Source organism: Podarcis liolepis, assembly GCF_965112155.1.
Source record: "Podarcis liolepis genome assembly, chromosome: 3".
Lineage (NCBI taxonomy): Eukaryota > Metazoa > Chordata > Lepidosauria > Squamata > Lacertidae > Podarcis > Podarcis liolepis.
Window position 1 is genome coordinate 74,629,998 of NC_139557.1, and position 26,008 is coordinate 74,656,005.

At 45.0% G+C, this 26,008-nt stretch overlaps 1 protein-coding gene across 1 annotated transcript; it reads right to left on the minus strand.

Annotated features, from left to right (window-relative positions):
• Window positions 1-1,890: 1,890 nt before the first annotated feature.
• DACT2 (dishevelled binding antagonist of beta catenin 2) lies at window positions 1,891-19,210 on the minus strand. Its single transcript, XM_083496436.1, has 4 exons — window positions 18,853-19,210; window positions 6,118-6,250; window positions 5,631-5,915; window positions 1,891-4,998 (listed from the first exon to the last, which is right to left on the minus strand). Exons 1-4 carry the CDS (start codon window positions 19,093-19,095, stop codon window positions 3,218-3,220), a joined length of 2,442 nt encoding a protein of 813 aa, XP_083352562.1. The 5' UTR covers window positions 19,096-19,210; the 3' UTR covers window positions 1,891-3,217.
• Window positions 19,211-26,008: the final 6,798 nt, after the last annotated feature.

Below are 26,008 nucleotides of genomic sequence, written 5' to 3' on the forward strand. Positions count from 1 at the left end.
AGGGCTGCATTGGGAATCATGTTTGTGTAGCCTTTCCTCCTCTCATAGTTTCCCTAACCAAATAATTGCAGCCTAGCCCAGAGTGAGCCAAGTTTGATTTGGAAATTAGGATGGGAAGAAAGTGATCCCTTGCCCCAGCACAGATCTACTGTGTAACATGTAGTTTTGCCTTGATGCAGAACCAAAGAACCATAACCATTCCAGTTTTTTGATCTTTGCCCAGAATGACCACAGACCTTCTCTCAGAAGGGTCCAAAGACCTTTCTTCTCTGCTTCTGGCAAGAGCCGGGTGTATTTCTGTGCAAAGAAGGCCTTTCATTTCACCACATCAACTCTTCTTCTGCTGCTACAACAACAGCATATTCCACAGTCACCTATGGCAAACTTAGCCATTCCTACTGTCCATTTTATGAAATATCAAAAAGGTATTTTATATTATTAAATGTTGCAATTCTTTCTTTTTATGTGTGTCCTTGAACTCTGATCATGCTACTTTGTTGACTAGATGGAGGACAGTGAGGTGTGTGTGGAAACTAGCCTACTGTAAGCAGGAAAAAAACAATAATTTATTGCCTTGGCCACTTCTGCTCAGCCATACCACTTTGGGTACGTGGCTCCTGAAATGTTTCTCAAGAGATATTGCCTGTCGGGTGAAAAAGGTTTTCCACTGATGGTTTAAATTTTCAAATAATCATGGCTACAGCGTGGTAGGTTAGGCAGAGATTGAATGACTAGCTCAGGCCCAAGGTTGCCCAGTGAGTTCCTAGCTGAGTGGGGATTCAAACCTTGGTCTCTCCCAGGTCCCAGTCTGAGACTCTTAACTGCTGCACCACACTGGCTACGTATTAGAACACTTCAGCACCCCAGTTCTGTGCTGGTCTTTTTCTGTATGACAGATGTAAACTGGGGCAACTAATCCAGCCACCCCAGAAACCAGAGGAGGAAGGGGTCACCATCCATTGTCCCCAGATGGAGGCCTATGGGGCAGGGTACTGAGGACCAGGAGCACATGTCAGTGGGGGACAGCAGGCCAGCTGCTGCCCTAGACTTATCACAGTGGCCCACCAGACGCCTGTGGGAAACCAGCAAGCAGGATTTGAGCACCGGAGGACTCTCCCCTCCTATGGTTCCCAGACAGCACAGCCATCCTAGCTAGTGGTCATCCATAACCCTCTCCTCCTCCATGAATTTACCTAATCCTCATTTAAGGTCAACCTAGCTTGATTGCCATGACAGCCTCCTGTCGCAGGGAGTTCTGCATGCAGAAGGAATTTTGTCTTCTGTCCAAGCTGCTTCTGGGGGCATTGGAAACTGCCTTATACTTAAGACGATTGGTTCATCTACCTCACTATCGTCTACTCTACACAATAGTGGCTCTCCAGGATTTCACACAGGATTCTAACCCAGCCCTACTTGGGAGATGCCTGGGATTGAACCCGGGACCTTTGACATGCGAAGCAGATGCTCTACCACTGAGCTATGGCCCTTCCCCTTCCTCCATACAAGCCAGCTGGTAGGGGCAGCAGGGGCACTAATGGCACCAGCTAGTTATGGACCAAGAGGTGTGCCTTGCCATACAGCCCCCAACTCATTTAATACCTTGGCCACACTGCTTCAGCTGTGCAATAGGTGAATGAAGTTGTAATCAACATGGGGTAGTTTTCCTCCAGTCACTTACAATGCGATCCTAGACATGTCTACTCGGAAGTAAGTCCCACTGAGTTCAGTGAGACATACCCCCAGGCAAGTGTGTTCACAATCGCAGCCATAGAGTTCTGTGCGTGAAGAAGAAAAATAACTCTCAAGTATGCTTTTCCTTTCAGAATATGTTTTTTTAAAAATAGTTAAATGACACCCCTACCTTTTAAACACAAGGAAACCAGACAGCTGTTTAGAGTAGTGGATCATCATAGCATTTATTGAGCCTGCAATAAATCAGAGGAGAGATGCTATGCTCTCAGCCACAGCAGCGATTAACGTGCTGTGTGTGACACAGTGTTTGGAATGCAGTTGACCCACATAGATATACTTTTTAAAAACACTCACACAAACATCTTAATAGAAAAAGATTACAGCTGTTATGGTCAGGGTTATATATTTTGCTGAATCTGTTGAATTTGTAAATGGGAAATAGCAATACTGGCACATTCCTCTGACCAACATACTTTTTTTCTGACCCTAACCCCCATGTTTAAGTGATAGCCAACATGGTGTCTTACATGCTGGATTACAACTCACATCTGCCTAGGCAATGGTCAGGGATGATGGGATTTGTAGTCCAAGGGCACCAGATTGGCTACCACAGGCATATCTTAAAGAAAAATGGATGAGGTACTGGGTAAGCAATATTAGCAATGGATGGCTATGGGGAAAGAGCTGTGACCATGTAATGCAGACTTCCCCAACCTGTTGCCCTCCTGATGGACTACAACTCCCATCAGCCGAAGTAAGCATGGCCAATGATAAGGGATGCTGGGAGTTGAAGTTTGAAACATCTGGTGGGCATCCAAGGCTGGGGAAGGCCAGTATAGTGAGTACTTCTGAACTGTTAGGAGATCCCCTTGAAAATAAAAGTTATCTTCAGCAAAAAGAAGAGGAAGCTGCTGTGCCATCTTTACTAATACAGTGGTACCTCAAGTTACAAACGGCTCAGGTTACAAATGCTTCAGGTTACAAACTCCGCTAACCTGTAAGAGTTACCTCAAGTTGAGAACTTTACCTCAGGATGAGAACTGAAATTGTGTGCTGGTGGCGCAGCAGCAGCAAGAAGCCCCATTAGCAAAAGCACGCCTCTAGTTAAGAACAGACCTCCAGAACAAATTAAGTTCGTAACTAGAGGTACCACTGTAATGCTCTCTCCCCTTCTCCGCTGGCAACTTTGGGAAATCTTCCATGTGTTGCACGTGGCACATCTAGTTCCCAAAATATCTATCAGACAAGATTCGTTTGAGGGGGGCATCTCATATCTAAACCCTTCATCTCTATCAGAATGGGGCGGGCTATCAAGTCACATACGCACACACACAAAAGAAAAAAACCAGAAAGAGGTAAAGAGTAGCAGTGTCATCCATAAAGGCATTAGCACATAAGAAAAGGTCCTTTGCCCAGCGATCTAGGGATTTCATCACATTTCATTTAACAGAATCCTTTTAAGTCTCAATCCCCTCCTTTGTTTTGCAAACAGAGGCAGCTGCCAAAACAGATGCTCCCTCTCACTTCAAACCATGGTCATCACTTTCAGAGAGGCTGGTTGGAATCTCCTAATCTTCTTCTTGAGGGCCTTTGAAGCTTTGATGCGACAGAGTTTGGGCATTGGCGGAAGAGACTTGGACGAAGTTGGAACAGCTGCTGGCTGCCTGGGAGAAGAATCTGGCCAGACCAGTTCATGCTCATCGTCGTAGTCAAGAGTCAGGCTGCTGCCGTTGCTGCTGCCCTCTGAATCGCTTTCGCTGGACTCGCTGTCCCCAAAGCGGTTGGCTGTATAGTCACTGACTTCCCCTTCACTGGTCTCCGCAATGGTGGAGTGGAAAAGGGAGGCACACTCTGCAGAGTATTCAGAGTGATCGGACTCACTTCTGGCATATGCACCAGGGCGAAAGGGGTGGCGGTTCTTGGACCGGGCCCTCATTGTGACAGAGCGCGTAATCCCCGCTCTCCGCGCCGCCTGCCTTGGTGGCCCCAAGGCAAAGCCGCTCGAAAGGCTGGCCACTTGGGTTTTCGTCGAGATTTCTACCGTAGACTGCCACTTACGCTGCTTTTTCTTGTTGGTGTCTATGTAGGCCGCTTCAAGAGAATACAAGGCATTGGCCTGGTAGAGTTCAGGCCCAGAGGGTACTTGAGGGAGTCTGAACGGCACAGGGTACAGGCTGGACTCCGAGCAAGACCTCCCTGTAGCTTCCCCAGCAAAAGTAGGCCTCCTCATGAGGTTCCTTCCTCTCAGCTGCCTCTGAGGCAGACTCCACTCAACGGGCAGCCTGGCAGCAACATGGTGGAGTCCCCTTGGCTTTTCCACAAAGAAAGCCTGCTTCCCAGGCCTCGACACCTTCTCGCTGCTTCTCCTCTTCACCTTCACAGGCTTCGTTTTAGAATTGGCAAACCTGACCCTGACTTGGTGGGATTCTGCGGGGACAAACTTGGCATGAACAAAGCCACCCTGAGGCACCAGGTCATGGCCTCCTGCCTTGACAGGTTTCTTGTGAGATTTCTTGGTTGGGGCGACATTGGTGTTTGCGGGGCTCAGGCTAGAATCCTCTGTTCCGAGCTGGGAGCTGGAAGAGCTGCGTTCCAGGCTGCTTTCTCCGGCTTCGGTCAGAGGAGAATCCCTTGCTGACGAACTGGCAGAGTAGCAGCCATTCGCAGCCAGCAGAGACTCTGCATGGGCCGGGGCAGCTGCCTGCTCAACATTTGCACTGTACTGAGTCCCCTGCTGTTTGGCACATTCCCCTTCAGGCATTCCCCTCCGCAGCTTCCCCTCTGCTTTGTTACCATGCAGAGAGCTCCCTTGTTTTTCCATCTGGCTGCCACTGCTGTTAATTTTCACTCCGCCAGGGCTGGGGATTATAATGAGCCTCTGGAGCATTGTGAATGGCTGGCTCTTTGTTGGACACCTCTCACCGGCGTCCGCCTGATTGTTTCCTCTCGAGCGTGTCAGCTGGAGCAGTTTGTTGATGTAACCTCCTGGCCTGGACTCCGCAACGGGCAGTGTCCTAATCAAACTGGGCCCAACAGCGTGAGGGGCAACTTTGTTCGGCAAGGGGTGAGCCTCTTTTTCTGACGGGGGCCCAGCCAGGGAAAAAAGTGGACTTTGTAAAGCCACAGCGTGAAGAGGGCTAGGGTAAGGATACACTTCATTCCCGCTTTTGGAGACCAAGTCACTCTGGTATTTGGGGTCCACACAGAAGAACTGGATTTCCCCTCCGGGGGAAAGCAGAGGAAAGGATTTGGGGTCAGTTACTTTAGGATATCCTGCATCTGCCAAGGTGAGTCTTTCAAGGTCACCTGGTAAGAGGACAGAATTATAAAAAGGTAGTCAACAACGTAAGAATGAAAGTCTGTCTCAAGACACCAAAGACTAAAACCTCTTCTCATTTTTCTCTTGAGTATTTTTACTGGGCAATGAGAGGAGCTCTCAAAATCTTATTGCACCCAAACTTGGCAGTGCTGAACTTTATTTCGCTTCTTGAACACTTCCTTTGCTATAAAGCTGATTCCTGAGTCCTTAATAAAACATCTAAATAGGGCCTCAGGCACCCCACTGGTAGAAAGATACACATGCCCAAGCTCATTACATCTTACACCCACCATTATGGTCCTCACAAATAAGTTCTTTCAGAAAAAAATGAAACACAATATTAGACTTCTATCTCTCTCTCTCCCTCTATGTGTGTGTGTGTACACATGTACATACACACCGGAAAATGAGCTTTCATTATTCTACAGGAATGATTAAGATGGGTTAAAATAATTTAGACCAGCTAAGGGATGGTTTCACTCATGCTTTACATTACTTGTCCTATTAACACTTGATGCCTCCCATATAAATGTGTGATGCAACTGAACTGGAAAGCACCATCAAGCCTGAGGAGATGCAAGGTGATATGAAAGCTTTAATGGGATGTGTGTGTAGTTACCTGTGGAAACAGGCCTTGGCCTGGACCTGGTAGGAGTTCCTGAAACATCAGGGCAAGCTTTGATTCGGCATTCATCACTGATGTAGGCTCCCTGCTGTTGGAACTGGTTGTGTACTGTGGTTTCATCTGCAGATTTGGGGCGGTAATCAAAGATGCTGAGACGGGTCTTGGGGTGCTGGGAACTTGGCAAGAGGCTGGCATGAGAAGAAGAGACGGATTCACTGAAGACTGATGTACAGGAATTGGACAGGGAGCAGGAGCCGCCATCACTCAGATCATAAAAGCCTGTGAGGAGATAAAGAGGACATTTTCTGGATTACAGAGAACACATGTACAGCATGACCCTGAACCCAAATGAAGCACTCCCATGTTTTTCTTTTTACAGAAGGGTCAGTCTTCTGTGGAAAATCTAGAGTGTTGTTTAAATAATAACTACATAGATGTCCTTCAATTCTCACATTACCTGAGCTGTCAATTCTCACATTACCTGAGCTGGGTCTGCTGTCACTGTCAAGATACTCAATGGAGGTCTTGCCAACATCCAACTTCAGTTCACTAATTTGTTGGTCCAGCTGATCCAGGTGGCCTTTCAACCCAACATCTTGTCTCCTCAGACGTGACTGTTAGCAATGGGAGAGTGAAAAAGAACACTTTCAGACAAGTTCTAAGGGACCAGACCAAATTGTGTCATCTTTCAGGGTTAAGCCCTCCTTCAGAGGAACAATACACACAGAATGGCCACATGGAAGATCTCATACCCCAAACAAACTAGACACACTAGAGCAGTGTTTCTGAAACTTGGGTCTCCCGCTGTTTTTGGACTACAACTCCCATCATTCCTAGCTAGCAGGACCAGTGGTCATGGATTAAGGGAACTGTAGTCCAGAAACAGCTGGGGACCCAAGTTTTGGAAGCACTACACTAGAGCAAGGAAAGCCAATGTGCTGCTTTCCACATGCTGTTGGACAGCAACTCCCAACAACCCAGGCTAATGATCAGGGATGGTGAGAGCTGCAGTTCATCAACATCTGGAGAGCAGAACATTGGCTACACCTGCACTAGAGTAAGCAATGCAAAGGTAATCATACTAGAATGAAAGGATTAGAACATGTGTGAATGGAGCGAGAAACCAACTTGGTTGACAGAACTGCATAATCTTTGCAGATATGGAAGCAAATTGTATTTTATACATTTATGTAAATGTATACTATTTAAAGTCGTATTCCATCATATTGCAAAGATTTTGGGGTAAGTGATATTTTAAAACTGGTAGAAACAAAAGCATTATTTTAAAAAATACAACCGTCCATTAAAACATTAGGCTTCAATTCTACATGCACTTTCCTGAGAATAAGTCTCACTGAACTCGAAGAGACTTACTTTTAAACACAGTGATTGCACTGTTATTTGTTTAAATTCTGGCCATTGAATGCATGTCCCAAATTTCCTCTAAAAGATCACTTTGAAAACACTGGTCTGGTGTGAGCTCCCAGAACACTCTAAGAGCAGCTTCTACATGTGCACAGGGGGCTTCTGAATTCCAAATTAGATTTTATGTGACTTCCACCAAAAATTGATCAGTCCTACCACTCCTGCTCTCCACCCTATGACATCATGTTATAAGTCAAACTAAAAAAATTCCTTCCAGTAGCACCTTAAAGACCAACTAAGTTAGTTCTTGGTATGAGCTTTCGTGTGCATGCACACTTCTTCAGATACACATACGTGCATGCACACGAAAGCTCATACCAAGAACTAACTTAGTTGGTCTTTAAGGTGCTACTGGAAGGAATTTTTTTAGTTTGACTATGGCAGACCAACACGGCTACCTATCTGTAAGTCAAACTACTTATTTGTTTTATTTAGTCATTAACTGTGCACACTTTCCTTCATCTGAAGAACCCAGGGCAGTTCGCAATATAAAAATACAAAATGAGAGCACAAAATATATACCAAAAAATAACAAACCAATAAACTCCCTTCCTACAAACACCTAAAAGTTCATATATTGTTGAACTAGCCAAAGGTCTGGTTATAGAGAAGCCTGGCGCCTACAGATACACAGTGTGGAAGGTGTCAGGTGAGCCTCCCTGGGGAGAAACTATCATGCAAACTCCACAGATGCCTACAGGAAGCATCCAGTTTAATCCCTAGTAGAGATGGGAAAGACTCCCTGGCTGAAACCCAGGAGAGCTGCTGTCAGTCAGTGCAGACAATACTGAGCTAGAGGGACCACTGGTCTGACTCAGTATATGGCAGCTTCCCATGTTCCTGTGAAGCATCCCATCCCATGTTACGTCTGGAGGGCCCCCTATCTAGCCACTCCAGAAACTCAGGCAACAACGTCTGGGGCAGCATAAAAGGCTGGGGGTTTGAAAGGGGAAGAGCAAAGTCCTGGCTGCATTGCTAACAAGTATTTTGGATCTCAGCTTAGGCCAGAGAGAGTGAGCCTAAAGCACAGTATGTGCAAAAACCAGCAACCTATTATTTGCCTCACTAAACATTCTGTTAATTTCAGACCCATGGATTAACTTGTCTTTTCCTCATCTGAACAACTTGGAGCCCTTTTAATTCCCAGCAAAATGCAACGGGGTGAATTTCAGTGACTTCAAAAGAGGTATAGAGCAGGCTCATAAAGCCAACGGGCCAAAATGGCATTACGTCCAATTACACTGACTTAATAAATTTCTAGATAAAAGACTTTGCAACACAAAATGACACTGTCCACTTATTGACTTCTCGAAAAACAAATATGTTTTCAAGCGTCTTTTGACACCCAAAGTATATTCAAACATGGACACATTCTTGATTTACAGTTCCGGAATAGAATTGTTAAAAGCGTTGCCATTTCAGTAGCACGCTGCTATCCCATAGAGCCTGCTGTGCTCAGATCCCGCTTGTGAGCCTTCCACAGGCATCTAGTTGGCCACTGTGAGAACAGGATACTGGACTAGATGGGTCACTGGCCTGATCCAGCAGGCTTGCCTTATGTTTCCGTTCTTATGACTAAGACCTAGTGTGCGTGTGTTGGTGGAGACAGCTAACTTAAAGGCCATGGGCCCCATCCTCCCTCAAGTGTTTTCTGGTGAACCCCAGCAATTTGGCTGTTGTAGCAGCAATTAAAAAATAACAAATTACTGAGGTGGTGCTGATAAGAAAGGCTGCAATATCTCTTCCTACGTCCTAGACCAGGCATGGCCAAACTTGGCCCTCCAGATGTTTTGAGATACAATTCCCATCATCCCTGACCACTGGTCCTGTTAGTGAGGGATGATGGGAGTTGTAGTCCCAAAACATCTGGAGGGCCAAGTTTGGCCATGCCTGCCCTAGACCATCCACCAGTGCAATGGATGCACATCTCCCCCTCCCCATACAAACCAGCTGATGAAAAGGAGAAGGAGTGATGTGAAGCCCCGTCATTGTGCTGGTTGGTGTGAGCCCACACCAGAAGGCCTGATGGCGGAGTCAGCATGGACGGGGATCTTGGAGGAGAGTCCAGTGAAAGCAGCCCAACTTCACATGGTGGTAGCATCTGTACAGAGCTTGAGATCCCATCCCTCAGGGAGAGGCCCCATTGGTTTGGTCATCTGTCCCAAACCACAAGAAGCAAAGAGGACTTTGCCACACATCTGGTGGACTTCAATCTTAGTTTTACCAATATAATATAAAGTTATGCTATACTTCTCTCAGCACCCACAGACAGTTGTACACAAGGCACAGCTTCCCAAAGTGTCCTTACTACAAGGTATTGTGTCCACTACAAAACTTGTTCCAAAAATGTTCGGATTCATTAAATTTCAAACATGGGACAGTTATCATTCACATTTGAAATAGAAAGATGCCAATTTAATACTTGCGCATTACCTTTCTGAATTTCCTTCATGGAGGGTGGTGGAGGAAACACTTTATGCTTCCCTTAGCCTCACCCATTCAGGAAGTCAGAGAGTTTTGTTTTCATGGCTGGAATTAATTGCTTAATGATTAATGTTTTGCCAGCCAATCCCTCCCTTTGTGGTTTCTGATTAATGGCAGAGAGGCCACAAAGCGTTCAACAAGGCTCTCAGGTATTCAAAGATAATTTATTGCACCTCCAGGATCTGTTTGTAATTTTACAGCACTTTAACCAACAGAAAATGATTTATATTTGCCTGGTTAACCCTTTCCTCTTTTCCCATTGTCTCCTACTATGGGGAGTGAGGTGGGTCTCATGTTGCTGGGAGACTCAGCGCTTCCCATTAACTCCCAACTGCTAAAGACCAAAGTTTGCTTACAATCACTCATCTGGGTCTTTGATATTCTTTACGATGATCCTGGAGTCTGCTAGCCCCCAGTGGAATTTTGCTAAGGAGAAATTTGTGCAAATCGCATTAGCTGGTACACTTAAACAGTCAAAGTGCGAAATCTGTGGGACTCTTACGCAACATGTAGGCCAATATCAGAGGAACTGATCAAATATTTTGGAAATCCCATAAGGTGGGCACGTTCAACCGATTGATTGAGATCTACTGGTCAATCGTGGGGCATCCCTGCTCGATGCTATGATCCAGATTGATCGCCCAATAATGATGATGGTGATGATGATGATGATAATAATAATAATGGCTCAACAACTTTGGCTTCCCCCCAAAAACTCAACTTTGATGAAGGCTCCCCCCAAAAGTACAACAACTTTGGTCAATCCAAAGAGTAGACCACTGCCAGTTTTTTTATAGTGGGAGTAGATCACAGTCTCTTGGGAGTTGCACATGCCTGACGTAAGGGAATCACCACAGATCAATGGGAGGAATTCATCGTAGCACTATGACAATTGTTCCATCAACACAAGCTAGACTAATGTCTTGCAGTGAGAGGGGTTAAGTGCAATTTGCTTTGTTGAAGCAAGCTTTCTTCCTTCTACACAGAAGTGTTGAACAACTGTTGTTAAATATTCGGGGGTGGGGGTGGGCAGGGAAAGGACTAGACCATGTGAAAAATGAACATAATATTTTAGCTGCAGTTCATTCATTTTAAGCTTTGTATTCTTGTTATGTGTTATGTTGCTGGACCATAAAGAAGGCTGATCGAAGAATCAATGCTTTTGAATTATGGTGCTGGAGGAGAGACTCTTGAGAGTCCCATGGACTGCAAGAAGATCAAACCTATCCATTCTTAAGGAAGTCAGCCCTGAGTGCTCACTAGAAGGACAGATACTGAAGCTGAGGCTCCAATACTTTGGCCACTTCATGTGAAGAGAAGACTCCCTGGAAAAGACCCTGATGTTGGGAAAGATGGAGGGCACAAGGAGAAGGGGATGACAGAGGATGAGATGGTTGGACAGCGTTCTTGAAGCTAGCAGCATGAATTTGACCAAACTGTGGGAGGTAGTGGAAGACAGGAGTACCTGCGTGCTCTGGTCCATGGGGTCACGAAGAGTCGGACATGACTAAATGACTAAACAACAACAACAATTCTTGTCATGAAAAAGCTCACCTAGACATTCTGTTGTTGCATCCATAACCTAGGTTTATGGTGCCATTTAAGCTCCTAGCTTTCATCTCAGTTTCTAACACTGGGGTTGTCATTTCACTCCAGCATCATACCTGGATATGGAAGTGAAAATGACTTGGTTTCCCTGACCTCAGACACATGATGACCTCTGCCAAAAATAGGCAGGAGAAGTGTGACTCTGTTGATTCACCTCTACCTCACAGCAACAGCTTTTGATACTATTAGTCATGTTATCCTTCTGCATCAGCTCCATGGGTCAAGCATGCATTGGGGATGGATTCCTGTGTGACACTGCAAGGTCAGTTCCCATGGTGCTTAACAGTAGCCCTCCATTGTCACCTGCTGGGATCTGCCCTGCAGTATGAATGGAAACACAGCAGCCCATGGGACTCCATTTTGTCACCCCTGTTATTGAACATCTATATTAACCTGCTGGGAGTTGTCACCTGGGCATTTGGAGTGGGGTGTAATCAGTATACTGATGATACCATAGATAAAATCTTATGGTATGACTATGTTTTGCAGCTTGGGGCAGAGGATGAAGTGGATTGGTCCTAGAATGCTTTGCAGGGCAGCAAAGAGAAAAAAAGATGAAGACTATCTCCACTATGCCATTGAAGAAGCAGATGAGTTCCTTGCAAAGTATTGGAAGACACAAGATCTACCCACTTTGGAAGAATGGCAGATGAAGGTGATAGACTATATGGAATTGGCAGAAATGACTGGCAGAATCCGGGACCAGGAAGAAGAGTCGGTGGAAGAAGATTGGAAGAAATTTAAAGATTACTTACAGAAATATTGTAAAATTAATGAATGTTAGAATGATGTTGGAAAGAAATTAAGTGGTTTCTAGCTGTAATGCTTTAAGAGAATATGAAACAAAGGTCTATAAATGGGTAAAAGCTTAATGGTAAGGATTTGCTGAACTAATAAATTTAAGTGGAATACAAAAAAGGGAGGTATGAGGAGGTCCGGGGAAATAAGCTTAAAGAAAATAAGAAACGGAAAATTAATGTGTTTTTAACTGTTTTTATTTTGCATTTTTCTTTTTCTTTTTCCATTTTTATTGTAATGTGTGAAAAAATCTTAATAAATATCTTATAAAAAATAAATAAAGTAGATGAGTTCCTGGTGATCTGTAGTGAGACCCTGTGTGCAATTGGGAGCTGTCATCAGGGGATTTGAAGTGGGGTGTTATCAGTACACTGATGACCCGAGCTTTAGCTCTGCTTTCCATCTGAATCAGCAGAGGCCGCTCAGGATCTTGACAGATACTTGGAGGCAGCAGTGGGCTGGAATCGGATGAGGGCCAATAAACCGAAACAGAACCCATAAAAAGATGCATTGCATGCATTAAGTTTTCAAGTCTGGGAGGTGAGGAGATGGCCTGACTTGGACAAGGTCACACTCCCTTTGAAAGGGCAGGTCCTCAACTCAGGCTCCTTGATCCAGCTTGGTCCAGCCTAGGTGGCCTCAGTGGCAAGGAGTGCCTCTTTCCAGCTGCAGCTGGTTTGCTACCTACAGCCCTTCCTGGAAAGAGAAGACTTGGTCACCACGATCTACATTCTGGTAACCTTCCATCATGGGGTAACATGCCGTATGTGGGGCTTCCCTCAAAGGTTGTTCAGAAGCTTCAACTAATGCAGAATGCAGCTGCAAAATTGCTGAGAGGCACAACTGGGGAGAATAATGTAGCACCTATTTCTGAGATAACTGTGCTGGTTGCCTATTCGCTTCTGTCATGTACAGCCTTGGCATTATCAGCACTAGGCTATAACCAACAGAGATATCCAGGCTAGGGCAGAACAGGAAGTGATAAGTGATATGGAGATTGGGGATGCCTGATCTACCCAAACTCGTGCGGCCAGCTGTTTTGGAACTACAACTCCCATCATCCTTAGCTAACAGGACCAGTGGTCAGGGATGATGGGAATTGTAGTCCCAAAACAGCTGGAGGGCCAAGTTTTTGGGTGCCTGCTCTAGATCCTGTTGAAGCAAGTGCCTCTGAGCTTAGTAGAACTTACTTCTGAGTAAACAAACACTCTGGATGGGCTGAATGCACATTAGTGAAAAGATACCATTTACACATCCAGAGTTCCAAATGTTGCTAGCTATGTCAAAATTGGTTTGGATAGCCAAGAATGCAGCAGTTTCCTCCCCAAACACCACATGCTACTATTCCTATGATAAAATGACTCAACCCATTCCTTATGACCAATGGAGAGAAAGCTCTGTCTCTCCTAATAAAAGGGGAACACCATGAACTCTCTTTTTTACCCTGTTTTAAACCCCGGTCAAGTGTCTGCCATATCTTGATAAGCTAATCCTCCATTTTCAAGTTTTACTGGGAACAAAACACACATACAAGTGAGCTCTTACAGCACAAAGCACGGGTGTCAAATAGGAATGGATTGCTTTGGTCAGAGGTCACTGGGTGTTCCTATTAACCTGCTGGCCTTGAGCAAGCCATAAATGTTTTAAATCATATTCTCTTTGGGCTTCCATAAAATAAAGTGGAGTCATTAGTTAACATTATCAATGACAGGTAATCAAGTGGTTGGCAGTAGACTTGTGCTGCCATTTTGACTCTAATCAAGATATGCTTGCTGCAATGTTTCACAAGTGGGGCTTAAGCAGCCCCTGAAGGTTAAAGCCAATTTTCACTCTGAGATGCCTTCTGATAAAGCTGCCTACAGTTAGTGAATACCCTTTGTGTTTTCACACCTGATTGATAACTGATGGCCAAGTCTAACACCAATAAGGAGGAGGGGGAAGGGGAGATCAGAATTAACTCAAGAGTTTACTGAAGTGTGTAATTGCCAGTACTGGAGAGATTAAAGTCTATAACATTTTGATTGCATTATTCCCCCACCCCAGAAACGAATTCCAGTCCTAATATATATTTGCCAATCCATACACTCACACAAAAAATGCACAGGGGTTTAAAAAAAGAAGTTGATGTCACACAAATTCAACCACTTTCCTCTTTTGATCATGCCATCTATTTCAACACTGGATGTAGGAGTTGCAAAAAAATTTCCCCCTCACATGCTTGTTTTAATTTGGAGGGCAACGGATGCAAAAATAAACATTGCTATATGGAATAACAGCAACATACCAGTTTTATTAGGGCTGACTGGAAAGTCACAAAGGCAGCAAGCTTTGGACTTATTAAGAAGAACAATGCATCAAGCTGGATATTGAGCAAAACCAAAGCAAAACAAAGTGCAAGGTGTGGGGGAAGAGAAACAGATGATCTGGGGGGCAGTGAACCACGTGTGCACTTTGTAATAATTTATGGTGGCATGGAGGAGGTGTTTTGCAGACAATTAAGGTTCGGACATGTTTTGGTGCAACATAAGACCTTTTTTGCATGAGTAGTGAAAAACATGGAGACTCTTCCAGCAGTCATTCAGACTGGTTTCTAGCAAATAAATTACAAGGTGTTAACTTGTGGCTTACCCAAAGGACTCACATGACTGCTGGAAGTTTTCTAACACAGAAAAGTATTTCATACAGAATACATATACCTAAAGGCTCTCTAAAGCTCCCCCTCCCTCCTTTAAACAGTGATGCTCGATGGGGGAGGCACTTTAGAGAGCAGCTTTGCCAAACCACTCTCTGAAGCACTTGCCAGCCTCCTTTGAACGCTGCTCCAGTGATATTTAATGGAAGGGGGGGCGGGGTGAGGCTTCAGAAAAGTGCCTCCTGTCCTCCTTCAAACAGTATTCTGTCCTCAGCAGCTTGCCTTGGCAGCTTGCTGTTCTGTTTTCAGGCCGTAGTTGGTTTGGCCACCTGTTGGCAGCCATGCAAACTGCAGCATGACAACAATTTTTCTTCCAGAAATGTAGCAGGGGTCAGCTTTTTCAGCAAGGGGACGGTCCACTGTCCCTCAGACCTTGTGGGGGGCCGGACTATATTTTGAAAAAAAGAATAATGAACGAATTCCTATGCCCCACAAATAACCCAGAGATGCATTTTAAATAAAAGGACACATTCTACTCATGTAAAAACACGCTGATTCCTGGACCGTCCGCTGGCTGGATTTAGAATGTGATTGGGCCGGATTCAGCCCCCGGGCCTTAGGTTGCCTACCCATGGTATAGAGAGATATATTTTGAAACCCAGCACAATGTAGCGTGGCAAGACGTTAGTGTGCCAGAAAGCCTCTAATGTACTTTTACATTCCTATGGGAGAAAGGGTTGGATATAAATTTAATCAATTTAATAGGTAGTGTCAGTTAATGAGTATTAGCATCTTCACCAATGAATAAGCCATTCAGATTTTGAGGTCTGCAGCATGTTAAGCCCAGTTATGCAGATGTGACTTCAGCAAAAAGCTAGGAACCATACATGAGCTAGTAAACTTGAAAGTCCTCTTGTAAATGGGTGGAACTTTTTTTTTGGCGGGGGGGGGAACCCTTCATAATGTGCATCATATTGTTTTACTTATCTGTGCTACATTTGTATTCTGTCCTTCCCAAGGCTTTTTCAGTCTCAGAATAAGGCTGAGAAATAAGATACTTTGATCAAAATTCTCAAATGGCTGCAAACACAGACCTAGATTTACCACTGGGTGTTTACTTGACTACAGTCGATTACAACTCTTCAACAAATGTACTTGTGTGGTGCATAGTTTGCAACAGATTTTGCCATACCCACCATTTACAATTTTTGGTGTACACTTTTGCTGTACCTAGGCATAAACCTGTATCAAAACAATGTGTGATGCAGACCAGAGAGAAAAGTTGGGTTGCCTGCATCTAAACTCAACACTCTGCCCCAGCCTCCACCAATCTGGCATCCGTAGGGTATTTTGGATGAGAGTTATGGTTCAAAACAGCTGAGGGCACCTGACTGCCAAAGTCTGCTCTAGCCACTATATTTCACTGAATCATCATGCTGAAGAAATTTCCTCTGCTGTTCTAGTCTTTGCTATTACAACACCGGTTGTTGGTGCTAGTTGTAATCAGAACAGGTGATGGGTTTTGAAAGTCATCTCTAAGCCAATGGCCATCACCACATCTTGTGACAGTCAATTCCATGAAGTAATTACACACTGAGTGAAGAAGTACATTTGTGCTTGTCTCTCCTGAGCCTACTGCCAACAAACTTTTGAAAGATAAAAATCATATTTATCCACTCTCTCTGCACTGTTCCCCGTTATGACAGCACAATTGAAATGTGCATTGTGGAAACTGAAGGAAAAGTAAATAGCAATTGCTTTGTGTTGTTTTTGCTTCTTCCTTTGAATGAGTTGGTCATCGTGTGCCTGGGACGCAGAATGTGTGGTCCTCTGGATGTTGTTGGACTCCAACTCTAACATTCCCAGCCAGCATACCCAATGGTATAGAAGGATGGGCCCTAGATCAGGTGTGGAGAACCTTAGTCCCTCCAGATGTTGCTAAACTTGTTACAACTTCCTGAGCTCCAATAAGCCTGCCCTCGGATGATGAGAACTGTAGTTTAGCAACACCTGGAGGGACAAAGGTTCCCCATATATTATTCCATCCACAATCTAAGAAGTTGGTCCAGATCGCTACTAATCCCCTTCCTGCTCTTTGCAAATCATGGCTGCCTTTTTATTATTTTGTAATATTTCCAAGTGGACTGAAATATATTAAATGAGCAGCATCCAATCAGCCTTTCAAATGATACTTCTAGTGGCAAAGTTTTTGCACCCCTTTTCTTCCAAAGGTAAGATGAAAGATGCCATTCACAGGCATTGCAGATCTGCTATTTCAGTATGATGTGAATTTCTCTCTACATTTCCAGTTAATAGTAAAATAAGTTCTTGAATTTATTCAAATACCAATCTTAAGACACTCAGGAATATGCTTTATTTTTTTTTAAAAAAACAAACCAAGCCAAACCCAAAAACCCAAAGTCCCCAAGTCAATGGTATTTTATATACACAGGGTCACACACATTTATTATTTCAGCCTTGTTTAAAGAATGACATCAAAACAAAATTCCCACCCTCCAGAAATTTAGTGCACTATACCAGGGATTTAAGCTCTTCACAGATTCCCTGACATTTCAGTGAATTTATTCATTGAGACCTTGCAACTGATATGGCAAAATATTGTTTTTTAGGACTTTGTAGGATGATCTGAAGTGTGCTTACTCAGAAGTTCCAATAAAATAAGTCAATAGGACTTACTTCCATGGAGTGAGAGGCTGAGGCTTAAAAAACAAAACAATAAGACATCAGGTAATGGGTGGAGCAGATCAAAGGCAATTCAGCCTCCAAGTGCACTTACCCATAAGAAGTTTCTCACTGACAACAAGAGCCTAGTCAAAACATGTAGCCACTAAATGGAAATGTATTATTACACAGATTTAGAGCAGCTTCAGCTGTTACATCCGAAAAGGAAGAAAGTTTGTCAAATGTGACAATTGCCTATGGAGACTGTGTCAATACAAATGTTACAAATGTAACTGGGAAAGTGCAGTATCTGAAACACCTTAGATTTAAGGCAGAAGATAACACGGACTGGTTCAGGGTTGTTAATTCCGTAATTTTAAGAGATTGATTCCTTAATTAAGTAATTATTCCTTATCATACATCCCTGTTTCATAGAATGGTTATTCTTTACATCAAACGCTTACATACCCTTTCTCAGACCTTGCAACAACACAGCCCTGAATGTTGCATTTTAAAAAACCAAACTATTCATTACTATTTTACAATGTACCCAACAGTCTTTGAACCTTTTTTTATGGATCTCTTCAATTAACTTGTGCACTCTCAGTCATCACCCTTCAAACCACCATCCTCCATAGATTCTCTAGTGGAAACGAAAGATTAAATAGATAAACCCTAAATTAGGGGATCAGCTCTAAAATTGTGCAACTAGGGTGTGTGTATAGTTGGGGGAAGGCAGATCATAATGAGGCTCTGCTCCAGGACAGATTTACTTTGCCAATGTAGGCTGTCCCTAAAAAGCCCCTAAAGCACAGTTTGCCTAAGCGTGAATGAAATAATTCTGCTATCATGCAGCCAGCAAATAATAGACTTGTTGATGGCTCTATAACTTCAATGGAACCATTTAGTGAGAATAAATTCACTCACCACAGGATTTAAATAGAATAAATCTGAGTCTGGTAACCTGAGTGGGGGCCTGGCCAGAGCACTGGTCCAATTAACGTGGTTCATAGTTCAGTTGGTTAGAGCATGATGCTGATAATGCCAAGGTCACGAGTTCGATTCCCTACATGAGCCAGCTGCATTGCAGGCGGCTGGACTAGATCAGTGGATCCAAACCTTTTTTTCTTTTTTTTTGGCCATGCCCCATAGCATCTCTAAAATCCTGATGCCCCCCTCCCACGACGTATAATTCTTATTATTCAAAAAGTGAACTGCGATTCACGTGGAGGATGCCTAAAAGGCCAGTCACTGTTCATAACTCATTCTCGAATTGCCCCCCTTAAAAATCAAATCGCCCCTCGTTGGGAACCACGGCATTAGATGATCCTCGAGGTCCCTTCCAGCTTTTAGGATTCTAACCTAGCACGGCTTACTCTGACTGGCAGAAGCTCTCCGCAGTTCCAGGCAGGATTCTGTCCCGGTCCTACCTGGAAAGCGGAGGAGCGGGGCGCTTCTGCATGCAAAGGAGGGACCCCTGGAGGATCCCCGGCGCCTGGATCCATCAAGGGGTCCCTGCTCTCCCCTGGCCCCCCGCCGCAGTTGTGGCGCAGCGGCCAGCCCCCTCGCCGGCGGGAGACCCCTTACCAGTTGCTCTTTCAAGGCGCTCAGGGTGGCTTCGAGGCGCCGCTCCTTGCGGCGCGCCTGCCTGCCGTCGGCGGTCGGCTGCTCGGCCAGCGCCCCGCTCACCAGCGCCCGCTGCTTCTCCCGCAGCACCTGCAGCTCCTGGAGGCCGGCCAGGGCGGCTTGCAGCCTCTCGCCTACCCGGCAGCGGTCCCAGCCGCCCGGCCGCTGCTGCTGCTGCTGCTGCGCTGGCCTCCCTAGGAGCATCTTCCGACGCCGTCCGAGCCACAGGCCACGCCGGAGCGAGCGAGGCGGAGCCCAGGCAGGCGCTAACCTCTCCCTCCGCCGCCAGCCAAGCGAATGCAGCCGAGCAGGCGTTGCGGCGGCCGAGGGGGGCGCGCGCGGCCAAGCTGCAGTTCAGCGCCCTCCCCGGCGCGGGGCAGACGCAGAGCCAACGCCGAGCGAGCCGAGCCGACGGAGCAGCCAATCGCGGCTCGAGCTCATTCATTCCCTCCCGCAAGCCCCGCCCCCAGGCTGGGAAGGTTCAACCCGGGGTCTAGAATGTGGATCGCCGCTTTCCCCAAGCATGGGCATGCACGCGCAATTTTTCCTCCCGCCCCACCACCACCACCACGTGGCCGTGGTGCGATCCTGAGTCAATGACACCTGCTAGGAAGGATGCGTTGCTGGACTCCGTGGGGGCTTCCTTCCGTGTAGGCATGTTCAGGCTTGCCATAGGTCAGGAAAATTCCTGACCTGTCCTGGTTTTCGAGTGTAAAAATGGCATCGGGGTGATAATTGCAAGTGGCACTGTGGTCTAAACCACTGAGCCTCTTGGGCTTGCCGATTGGAAGGTTGGCAGTTCGAATCCCCATGACAGAGTGAGCTCCCGTTGTTCTGTCCCAGCTCCTGCCAACCTAGCAGTCCGAAAGCATGCCAGTGCAAGTAGATAAATAGGTACTGCTGTGCCGGGAAGGTAAACAGTGTTTCCATGCACTCTGGTTTCCATCGCGGTGTCCTGTTGTGCCAGAAGCGGTTTCGTCATGCTGGGCACAGGACCAGGAAAGCTGTCTGTGGACAAATGCCAGCTTCCTCGGCCTGAAAGCAAGATGAGCGCCACAGCCCCATAATCATCTTTGATTGGACTTTACTGTCCAGGAGTCCTTTACCTTACCTTTTTTTACCTTTGCCGAATTGGCAAAATGTCAGGGAAAACCCAGGTGTATGGCAACGTGATGGAAAAAGCAGTGGAAACAGCTCCAAAAGCTTAAAACCACTACTTTTAGGTTTTAGGTCTCCCCCCAAAAGTCAACAATTTTCTTTAAAAAATGCTCAACAACTTTGTGGGTGTTAGAAATTTTACTTTTTGAAATATGGCACAGCTCTCTCCTTTAAAATTGTGCGCTTTTTTTAAAGAGCAGACTTTTTAAAAAAACAAACAAACAAATTAGGGTAGTTGAGTAATAGTGTGGCCTTAATCCCTCCCTCTCACACACAAACATTACTGAGCAAGGATGAAATTTGCAGGGGTGAGACAGTGTGGCATTTTTCAATCTCTAATCTAGATCTGTCTCAGAGACAGGGGTGGGTGGGAAGCTGTAGCTGAAAAACGGGATTTCTGAAAGTTAAAAAATGTGTAAGGTTGTCACCATACAACTGGCTCAGAAGTAAATCCCAGTGTCTTGATCTCCCTCAACCAGCAGAAAGACAGCAAGAATCAAGGCATTTTGGATTTTGGTGAAATCATTGAAAGTCAACTTTTGAACAAGGGATTAGAATTTAACCAAATAAATAGGTCTTCTGAATGCCACATATGTCAAGATGAGAACCTGAGCTCGCACAAGACATTTCCTACACCAATGAAATCTCTTCCATATGTGTTGAATGTATGATTCTGTTTTCCCTTATGTACAAGCATAATTCGAGTAATTTCCCACACTGAAACAACTTTAATAAAGGAAGTATTTTACATGAGGTGGCTCTTAGGCTGAGGAAGGATTCACACATAAATAGGAATCACTTGATTTATCAACTGAAGACTTGCAATGGAATGTGTGAATTGATTCTATTGAAAAATATATGTTTAAGCTGCAGTAATAGGAAAGCTCAGTCCAGGGCCATCTTAAGCATATCAGGCGTATCAAGATCCCTCCAGCACACCCTCCCCCCATTTCCCAGTGATCCCCCCAGAGGCTTGGGAAGGAAGCTGCAGGACAGCCAGCCATATGGTTGATGGGGCACAGTTGGTGGGCATGCAGGGAAAGGGGAGGCCACCGGCAGAGCCACGCAGCTCCCCCACTCACTGGGGTGCCCCTGAGAGGCCAGCGCCCTGACACAATGTGCCAGTAAGCCCAATAGGAAAGATGGCTCTGGCTCAGTCTGGGCAAGGATGAGGAACCTATGTCCCTCTAGATGAGTGCTGGGGAACCTTTGGTCCTCTTGATGTTGCTGAACTACAACTTCTGTCAGCCAAAGCAAGCATGGCCGATAGCTGGGGATGATGGGAATTGTAGTTCAGCAACATCTGGAGGACCCAAGGTTCTCCACACTTCCTCTAGATATTGCTGGTCCATTGGCCATGTAGGTTTGGACTGAAAGGAGTTGTAGTTCAACAACATCTGGAGGGTCACATATTCCTCATCCCTGGTCTAAGGTGATGGACTGCTCTTTTGCACAAGCAAATGAAGCCTTGATACTGCAGTCTCTAAGTAAGGACTCTTCCTAATAAAAGAGTTTACAGGCTTCTGCCACTGATTTGTTTCACCCACCCCCATACCCCAAAGCTATGCTGAAAGCATTGCAGCCAACCTTACACAGCTCTCCAGAAGATGAGCACTCCAGTGTCTCTTCCTTCTGAAATGTTGATCTGGCAGCCTTAACCAATCTCCTTTTCTTTCCCCATCTCCTGGAGGGGAGGGGGGGGGAGGGAGAAAGTTTATTGCTTTTCCACAAAAGGAACATGTCTAGGCTGAATAAATCCAGCAGAAAAAGTGATTACAGGAGGCTTCACAGCAGCTTTAATCTCAGGGAGTTTTCATTTAAAATACAGTAAAAGCCTGCAGTACGGAAGCAGTGGGGGAAAGCAGGGAGGGAGAGCCAGTGATCTATGAGCTTCATATGTTTTCAATTTGATGGTTGCAGCTTTTTAGATAAGCCAATATTTTCTGGGATGAGAATCTGGAGAGCAGCTTAAAATGAAACACTAACATAAAGCACAGCAGTAGAATCAGTGAGTCATTTTTATTTAACAACAGTTATATCCAAGAAAAAAAAAATCAAGTCCAAGGGAGACTATGGTTTTGCTCAAGCTGGGTTAAAGAATATAATTTTGGAGTGAACTGCAGAAACAGCCTCATCACAATACAGGGCTAGACATCAAACATGCATGTAAATTAACCTTCTCTCTTGCCCCGTGCTTAGGAGTTGGGAACCAAAACTGGATGCTAATGATACAAACACCAAGTCCATTTTATGCCTTCTTCTATATCTTCACAATAGCCATGTGTGGTAGGTTAGGCTGAGAGCTGGTATTGAAACAAGGAAGTCACATGAGGATAGGTTTCTTCCCCAGAAAACATGCTTGGTCCCTCTCCATATCTGACACTGTGCCTATAGTTTCCTCCGCTAACTTCCAGACCTCCTGGGGACTGGCTAAGGTCTGTTCCAACCTTCTGGGACCCCCCTTGGAATCATGAGACTCTAGCTCATGGATAGGCAAACTAAGGCCCGGGGGCCGGATCCAGCCCAATCACCTTCTAAATCTGACCTGCGGATGGTCCTGGAATCAGCATGCTTTTACATGAGTAGAATGCATCCTTTTATTTAAAATGCATCTCTGGGTTATTTATGGGGCCTGCCTGGTGTTTTTACATGAGTAGAATGTGTGCTTTTATTTAAAATGCATCTCTGGGTTATTTGTGGGGCATAGGAATTCGTTCATTCTCTCCCCCCCCCAAAAATATAGTCCTGCCCCCCCAAGGTCTGAGGGACAGTGGACCGGCCCCCTGCTGAAAAAGTTTGCTGACCCCTGCTCTAGCTTTTCAATCTTTTCCCACCCTTGCTCCTGATCTGGCCACCTCATCCAGGACATCTCCACAGGGCTCGTGGCATACTGAGAAATGAATGCTGTAATTTAAATAAAAGCATAATATGGCCTCTTCTACACTATACCTTTAAAGCAGTGTCATACCACTTTAAACAGGCATGGCTTCCGCCAAAGAACCCTGTGAACTGTAATTTGTAGTTTGGTTGCTGGGAGTTGTTAGGAGACCTCTATTCCCCTCACAGAATTATAACTCCCAGAATCCTCTGGGAAGAGGGATTGATTGTTTAACCACTCTGAGAATGGTGGGGACAGGGGTCTTCTAACAATTATCAATACCCCTAAACAATTCCCAGGATTCTTTGCAGGAAATCATGTGCCTTAATTGTGCATTGAATGTATTTTAAACATGACTCTGTGGACCTTCCCACGACTCTGTTCTGCTAATGCAGGCGCCAGTAGGGAGGTAATGAACAAAGTTTGGAGAGTCTTCAAATTTTCATCTTTGAAAGAATCCCCCAATAGTACTAATCTCCCATCATTTAGGACAGTGGTTCCCAATTATTTAAGTACTATGGAACCCTTGTTTTTCAGAAGCCAAGCCATGGACTCCCTACTTTTGAAAATGTTGATATCTATAATAGTTTTTGTTACGTGAATGGTGCCACAGACAGACACCCCCCCAGGTGGGTTCTGTGGATCCCCTGGGGTCCACGAACCATTTGGGAACCACTCATCTAGGGAGTTACTAGTTTCTTTGTGACATCAGCAACCCTTCTTCCAATCCCTCCTCCCACCTCAGACCTATCTGCATGCTTCTCAACCAAAATACCTCTTACTAACAAAGGTGTCAAATACTAGTTCAATTAACAGACCTGGAAACAGCAGCAGGTGAATGAATTAATGAGGACCATGGATGTGAGCAACAACCAGCACAGATGCTGTTTAGAAAGTGAGCAAGACTTGATGAAACAGATGTATAATAAGCTCTAAGGTTTGCGTATAGCAACAACAAAAATACTGTACATTATGTTAATACATCTCATAGACCTGTCTACATTGATGGACTGTACACATGTCCATCATCTCTGCCCTGCAGTGTAGCTTAACCATTGTCTCCAACCCCAAGCAGGCATGTAGTATATTTCCCTAGTGTTTACTTTAGTTAGTAAAACAGGCTCATGATCTACTGGTTGCCAAAATTGGTGTTGGATGATAAGTTTCCTTCCACAGGGATATGCCAGAGGCTTCTGGGCAGGTTTTGCTACATTTTCTTTGCTATATACTGTAAACATAATTATATATTGCATCTAATTTTCTTTCCTTTGACTGTTTGGGTATAGAATATTTTCCAGTAAGGGACTGGATGTGATGGCGTTTATCAGATCTCTACAGTGGTACTTCGGGTTAAGTACTTAATTCGTTCCGGAGGTCCGTTCATAACCTGAAACTGTTCTTAACCTGAAGCACCACTTTAGCTAATGGGGCCTCCTCCTGCTGCTGTGCTGCCGGAGCACGATTTCTGTTCTCATCCTGAAGCAAAGTTCTTAACCCGAGGTACTATTTCTGGGTTAGCGGAGTCTGTAACCTGAAGCGTATGTAACCTGAAGCGTATGTAACCCGAGGTACCACTGTAGTTTTATCCGCCTGTGCATTTTCAAATACAGGGCTTTATATAGTTATTAGGTCAACTGGGATGATTTTAAGCTGTAGAAAGGAATTCCAAGGAGAAAAATGTAGATGGTGCTTCTTTAGGTAATAAATATAAAGGAATGGGCTATTAGAAAAAGTCACTGATGCAAAGATTACAAGCGTCCATCTACACACCGCTGTTAAATGTACTGTGTCCGGTGCAAAAATAAAAATGACCTTGAAACAAGCATAGGACCAAACGAAAAAGCAAGTTTCAAGTTGTTGTCAAGCTGATCTCTACGTTCATGCATGTGTTCCAGATTCTGCAAATGCTTGAATACTGCTGGGTTCACAACAGAGCTTGCAGACTTAAGCAGCTTATGAAAAAAATGCCAACTTGAATAAATGTGGATAGACATCGTTTCTTTTGAGCACTCAATTGCAGTTTCGGTTCCATGGCTTTGTGCCTGCATTGTGCAATGGAAATAGCTTGAAAATCCTTCTCGTTTGTCCTGAGATGCCAGAATAGCATCCTATTCCCAAGAATAAAAGTGCTGCTTTCTGAATAGCCACTATTCAGAAAGAGTTTTGCAATCCTGGTGCTGCACACAGCACAACAGCAGCGGACATGCTAGCTATGTGCGTATGCCTCATGTTAGTGGTGACGCATGCTGTGGTTGGCTGGTCAGTTTCCAACTTTCACTTCTGAGTGCCTCTGAATGGGACCCAGTGCCCATTCTGGCAGTGGTGGAGGCGCTGGGGCTGTTATTTCAGTGCTGTGATGTTGGGTAGACAGCAGCATCTGGTATGGGCCATAGGTGTCATCAGCTATGACCATGATAGGTGATGCTGTTTGCCCTTAAGTCACTTGCTTACACCATGGATGGAGAGCCCTAACCCCCTTGAGGGGGGCAAATGCTCTTTAAGCCTCTTTCTGGCCCTTGGAACTTTTCACAAGCCACACCCCTCTCCACAGGCCACACCCCTCTTCACAAGCCACACCCCTTGGTGGTCCTGCTTACCACTCCCAGGTATTTCTGCCTGGCTAGAATTTGTCCTCAAACTCTGATGAACATTTCTTGCTTGCCTGGATGGCGCACACAGGGGGATATGTGGGTGTGCATAGAAATTGGTTAAAATGTGGTTATGTATGTCACTACTGCAGCTCATGTTTTGTTAGCCCCAAAACGGAAAATGAGCTAAGTCCCAACTAAAGAAGAATGGCAACTGAAACTGATGGAATGTGTGCAGCTTTGCACATTTAGAATAAGAGAACAAGAAGAACGTACATTTAGAGAAGATTGGAAAATGCTTGTTGAAAATATGGAGGACAATTGTGTATATTTGAAAATGTTGGCAGAATTAAGATAAATTCAACAGTGTAAATAAGTTTTGATGGATGTGATAATGGAATACTGAATAGTTTAGTTTATATAAAATATGCAGGGATTTATGCAGGGCTGGATTTAGATGAAGAGAGGCCCTAGGCTACTCCACTTGGGAGGC

What these genes read in the sequence shown, in the direction of transcription:
- DACT2 (XM_083496436.1), bottom strand. Translation starts at nt 19,095, where the DNA reads ATGCTCCTAGGGAGGCCAGCGCAGCAGCAGCAGCAGCAGCGGCCGGGC. An exon ending in GCGCCTTGAAAGAGCAACTG is followed by an intron (nt 6,251 to 18,852) that starts GTAAGGGGTCTC and finishes CATTGCTAACAG; the next exon opens with TCACGTCTGAGGAGACAAGA. An exon ending in TGACAGCAGACCCAGCTCAG is followed by an intron (nt 5,916 to 6,117) that starts GTAATGTGAGAA and finishes ATCTCCTCACAG; the next exon opens with GCTTTTATGATCTGAGTGAT.